Below are 6,000 nucleotides of genomic sequence, written 5' to 3'. Positions count from 1 at the left end.
TTTTTTTCCCAGAGCAGTCTCTCCCTGTGCATGTGCTCCCATGCATCACACATTTCATTATTTTCAGGAGCACGCTCTGTACCTTTGCATGCTCTTGCAGCTCCAGCATCCCGCACCTACAGCGTCCTGCATCCAACCCAGACACACTGCTGACTTGAAAAGGAGTTACCCCAAGTTACAGCAGACCCCAAGTCTGCCTATGTCTTGCTGTTTTTTATTTATTAGGTTATTTGTTTGCTGGGGGGAGGGCACATTATTTGTGAGCTGCGAATGTCTCCCCTGTAAAGAAGCAGAATATAACATTAACAAAGCATCAGAGAGTGACAAAAACTGAAAGCAAAGCCCACAGCCGCACAGGCGTGAATCTATTTATACAGCGAGCGCTACTTCTGCTTCACCCTGCGAGGAGCTGTAGCTCCCTCTGCATATGTGATTTTCCTCCCAGGCTGCACAATGCAGCCCAGCTTCACCTATTCTTGCCACTTTCCTACAGTTTTGTTGGTGGGCTTCTCTCCTACCCGTTCCATTTATCTCCGGTATTAGGGCACCCTTTGCTAAATGAAGCCAATTAATAAATGGAGACGTTAAGCAATCAATTGTGCCTGCCCATCTCCCCAGCCCTGCGTACTCCCGGCTGTAATCGCAAGATAAATGTGATGTGCTGATGTATGGTAATGTTCAATAATACATTCTCCGCCAGGCTCGATTCATCAGGGACTTTCTGGAGGGGAGGCATTCGTTATTGGCTGTCTCCGGACCTCAAGGATAACAGTTCTGTCCTTTCCATTGGCCGACCCGCTGCTGCAAGCCTCTTCCCGTCTTATTTTGATGATGAATATGAAGGCATGCTGAGCCGTGCTGGAGCGCAGCGCTCACCGACTGCACTCCCTCCTGGCCTCAAGGACTGCGGGGCTGCCTCGCTGCCTCCCCCGCCCGCCGCTGGCAGCAGCAACCCCCGAAGTTGGGATGCTTTTCTTCACCCAGTGCTTTGGGGCTGTCTTAGATCTCATTCACCTACGATTTCAACACTACAAAGCCAAGAGGGTTTTCTCAGCCGCCGGGCAACTCGTCTGCGTCGTCAACCCAACTCACAGCCTGAAGGTGAGCCAAAGAGATTTACTCTCTCCCCATTTCTCAGCTCCCTTACCCCTTCCTTCCTCCTGCTGGCATTTCTCCCCGGGGAAGCATGATGCTCCGATAGCATGGGGAGAGTGTGGTTACTGCCACGGCAGAGGGATGGATGCTCACAGCACTGCAGGAGCACTTTGGGGGTGAAGGATGGAGAGCATCCCGCAGCCAGAGCGGCTGTGGGCAGTCACCGGTCCCCACATTGCCAAAGTTTCTCATTCATCCATGAGACAATAAGGCATGCTGTGAGCGTCTAAGGGGGGTAAAAAGTTAGTTTGATGAATTAGCATGTTTTCTTTTAAAGGGCTTTGGTGTGGCTAGTGCTGCTGGTGTGTGAGAGTGTGCTGCTGGTGTGTGACAATGTGGTGCTGGGGAGAAGGGTGAGGGGGCTCCCCCACAGCCCAGGGGTCTCTGCCTGTTAACCATTCTTTCTTTTGGGCAGAAAAAAAGCAGTTTCTGCCTCCCAGGGGGAGCCTGAAGGCGTTCTTTGGGCACCAAAAGCCTCCTTCGCCCTCTGCAAGGTGAAGCTATTTTAAGGAGGGAGAATACATTTGCCTTAATGCAAAACTATTTATAGAGCCCATAAAACACTTCTCTCGTGAATGTGGTTCTGGATTTACACTGACAAAGTGTCAACAGTTCCATCTACACTAAAGCCCTGATGCTTTCATGCAGAGCCAGAGCAGTGGGTAAGGAGGCGGCTGGGGGGGCTTTAGGGACTATATGGCAGCAGCGAGGAACCACCTTTAACACAGTGACTCCTGTTGTGCTGAAAGTCCCTCACAGACCCGACCTGCAGAGCAGACTCAGAAGGGAATTTAATTCAGGACAACTCATCCAGGCTGGATGTGGCTCTGGGCAGCTTGGGCTGGTGGTTGGTGACCCTGCACATAGCAGGGGGGGGTTGAAACTCAATGACCTTTGAGGTCCCTTTCAACACAGGCCAATCTATGATTCTATAATTCTAGTATTTCTGGCTCTGCTTTCCCACAACAAGAGGTCTGCTGGTAGGGTGAGCTCCCCTTCCCCCCCACTTAGAGCAGCATCCCCCTGATGAGAACAGCAGCACTCCAAGAAAGAAGATTTCTGGAGCTGGGTTTGCAGTGTGAGGCAGGCAGAGGTGTTTCCCAGCACAGCAGCAGCTCGAGGAGGATTCTCCTGCAGGGCTGCCAGGGGATGTTTTGGGGACAGCTTGCCCCTTGTGTCATTGCATCCTCCACTATTGTTGGCACTACTCAGACACCCCACAACCCTCTCTTTCTCTCAAAGGGATCTGCCCATGCAGATGGGCAAAGCACATTGCTGGAAGAAACAGCCGCCTCTGTGAGTGTATGGGGAGATCTGGTAAACGAGTGCTTCTGTTTCTGACCCCTTTTAAATGAGTGCCTCCTGCTACTTTTGTCTGCAATTTGAATTATGGGAAAAAAAAAAAAAGAAGAAGAAGAAGTAGAAGCCCTTGTCATCAAATAGTTTTTGAAGGTCATATTACAATGGCACAGTCTGACGAGACACCCCACAGGCACATGGTCCACTTCCCTCCCCTGCGGTAATTGGGACAGAACCTGATTTTGTCAGTTCACCTCCTCCCAAGCTGCAGATTCACTTCACTTGCCTTTAAAAGTGCCAGAAGAAAAGTTAGAATCACAGAATACCCTGATTTGGAAAGGACCTATAAGGATCACAGACTTCAACTCCTGATGCTTCCATTCCTCTCCATTAAACACATGGGGTATTTCAGCACATTAAAATCCCTCATAGCCAAGCTCCCCACTGCTGGGACTCAGAGCCCAGCAGAGAGGTGAGTAATCTCAGTACAGTCTTGCTTGGGCGCAAAGCTCCCTTGGTAACAAGCAGGAGCTTCTAGGAAAGGTGCAAGGTGTAAGTGAAGCACAGTGATCAGGCTGCAATTTCCTGCTCCCCATACATCCCCCTTGTGCCAGCAGGCAAATGGAATCAAGCTGACACAAAAGCAGGGTGGATAGAAAAAGAAAAAAGAAGTGGTACACCCCAAGCAGTCAGCTCATCCTCCCTCCTAGCATGCAGAATGGTCACCTCCCATAGGCAGGGCATCTTGTCCAAATGCTAGTGCCAAATACTGGGCAGAGGAACCTGCTTCTGCCCTGGGGCTGAACCTGTTCCTCCGTGGTGGTTTGTGGTATTACGGCTACTTGATGTTTTGGAGTCTATTACTTCCAGCTGGGTCACTGCATCTGTAACATTTTGCTGACAGCCCCCACATCTACCTTAACAATTGACAAACGGAGTGAAAACTGTATTAAGGTTCACAGTTGATGAATACGAGCCTGCTAAGAAACAAGGGCCGGGAGCAAAGTCATTCCTTCAAAGCTTTAATGATTGTGCTTACCCCACAATTGTAAGCTCTTTGCAAAGGGATTATCTCCTGTATTTCTGCAGCGCTGGTGTGTGTGGGGGTTGCTGGCAGACTGCAAATGATGAATGATGGGCATTGTGTTCTGCTGTGATTGTGCACCTTGACATCCCTCACACAGCTCAGGTCCCCCAGCAATATGCATAACTCCACTAAAGTCCAACCTTGGCAAAACCCACAGGAGGCTCAGTGACGTGGCTGGTATCCAACCCCCGCTGTGTGCCACTGGTTGTGATGGCAGTTGGCCACCACAGTGTGCACCAGAGATTTGGCACCATGGATCTCAGTGGGAGGCAGAGGATAGGCATCCACTAGGGCCCATCTTGCACAGCACTGAGGTCACAGCACCTGTGCTCAGCCAGGTGCTGTGTATGGCTCTGTTAAACACATCCTCTTCATTCCAGGAGTTATGAGCTTATGAAATTATAGAATGACTTTGGTTGGATCATCAAGTTCTAACCCTCCTGCCTTGGGAAGCAGTTTTAACTCTCCTGAGTGCTGGAAAGAAATGTAACATTCTTGTGAAAAACACTCTCTCCTATCTCTGTAGGACTTAAAGAGCTCATTAAGTTAAGAGAAGATGCACATGTGAAGGAGGGCATAAATAGTTTAACCTTACATTCAGCAAGGGTCTCAGTGCTGTTTATTGGACCAGTCTGCATCCTAGACTTATTTAAAGCAAGAAGCAAATCTGCACTGCTAGTGAGTGCCTTTGAATACTGTTCTAACTGCTTGGTTCTGTGCAGAGTGGCAGCCAAATGGCTTTGTAATCTGCTTTATCCCCAGCAAGATTTAAATCCTATGGTGCATGATACCCCATGAGACATACTCTTAGAGTCAGTGTAAGCAAGGATATGGGCTCTGCAACATGCAGCTCACAGCCTCTGGCCAGCCCCCACCACCATCTCAGTGCAAGTACCAGTGCAAGGCTGGAGTCTGGGGAACTCAAATGGTGTTTTCCCACCTGAAGCAACAGGACCCCCAACAGCCAGGGTAAGAGAGGCTTTGTCAGCCCCCTGCTGCCTGCAAACTCAGGCTCCTGTCCCATGATGGGGACAAGGCTGCATGAACATTGGGCAGGCTAAGCTCCAAAATCCTTTTGCAGCAAGCAGCTAATATTGGGAACTAGTAGTTCACCCATCCCATAACTCACAGACCTTGCAGACCCATGCATATGTATCACATGGGTCCACAGCATGGGAGAGCAGAGTAGCATAGGAAAGCAGAGCATCTTTGAGCTCCATTATCAGAAATCACAGTATCCTCTGGGAGGATGGGGAGTGAGGGGAAAACCCACTATCTCTGAAGTTTCTGTGCAAATATGCTCATTGCCCATGCTGACCAGTGCTATAGCTCTGGATAGAGGGATAGGGGGACAGAGGGACTCAGCTTCATCCCTGCACCTGGATAGAGAGTTTGGTTTGAGGTTAGAACTGCAGGTGTGAATTTTAATATTGAACCCCACCTGACCACAGGATTCATCGGGTCAGTTGCCATCCATGGGAGATGGTGCAGTCATGGTAATGTTAGAGAAACCCCCCTCTCCCATCCCATAGGGTGTTTAGCAGCAGGGATTAGGAGCAACTATCAGACACATCATACTGTGCTCTAATCCTCCTGCTCTGAGCTGGCTCAGTATAGACATGCATATACATGAGCCATACATGACAGTCCTGACACCTCCCTCAGGAATAATGCTGCCCCAAAGCTATTGCTGTTGAGGACTCATGGGGTGCAAAAGAAATCAAGATGTTTTAATAAAAGCCTTGATTCTGTGAAATAAGTCGTGAGGTCTCAGCGTGCTTTCAAACAGATCTAAGTTACACCCAGAGATTTTCCATCATTAACACAAATCTGCGTGATTTGACAGTGCTCTATGGAGAGAAGCCAAACACTGAGCATGGTCCTGCAAGACTCAGACATCAAAAAGTCCAGGCCCAGGTCCTTGAGCATCATTAAACTCCATTAAACACAGATGTTGCTGCACACTGCTTCCCCAGGACCTTGGCACTCCCTACACATATGGAATCCCTCATTCTTGTCCTGCCTGGCTCAGAGCTTAGACTTTGAGTAGCCCTGTCTTCTTCTGTCAGCATCTCTTGGCTTGGTGCAGAACAGAGAAAATCAGTGAATCCTGCAGAAGCCTTTGCCCAGCTTTACCCAGGAATGAGTGAGGCAGTGGGAAACAAAGATGTGCTTTTCTGGTGGTAATGAGGAGTTCTGCTCCCCTGCAATGCCAGCTTGTTTCCTGCCCTCATCTCTCCTTCTCCTGCTCTCTGAACAGGGGAGTAACTTCTCATCTCTGTATGTATGTGCTTTATTTGGCAGTGAGAAGCAGGGATGTTGGGAAGTTAAACACCTCATCAGGCTGCTTTCTTTTTCTTTTTCTTCATAGCTTGTCTCTTTTCATTAGGTGCCATTTCTTCTGAGCTGTCCTCACGCTGCACACTGCTGCCTATACAAAACCCTTAAGGCAAAATATT

General features: G+C 49.2%; 1 protein-coding gene across 1 annotated transcript in view; it reads left to right on the top strand.

Moving 5' to 3' along the window:
* Positions 1–387: 387 nt before the first annotated feature.
* Positions 388–6,000, top strand: part of SIAH3 (siah E3 ubiquitin protein ligase family member 3) — a 32,275-nt gene continuing 26,662 nt past the window's right edge. Inside the window, exon 1 of the mRNA XM_015851761.2 lies at positions 388–1,101. Within this exon, the coding sequence (XP_015707247.1) occupies positions 967–1,101 (135 nt within the window). The 5' untranslated portion in view covers positions 388–966. The remainder of the gene's footprint in view (positions 1,102–6,000) is intronic.

The sequence above is a fragment of the Coturnix japonica genome, chromosome 1 (genome assembly GCF_001577835.2).
Source record: "Coturnix japonica isolate 7356 chromosome 1, Coturnix japonica 2.1, whole genome shotgun sequence".
Lineage (NCBI taxonomy): Eukaryota > Metazoa > Chordata > Aves > Galliformes > Phasianidae > Coturnix > Coturnix japonica.
Note: the sequence above shows the minus strand (reverse complement) of the source record. Positions and strands in the feature narration are given on the sequence as shown.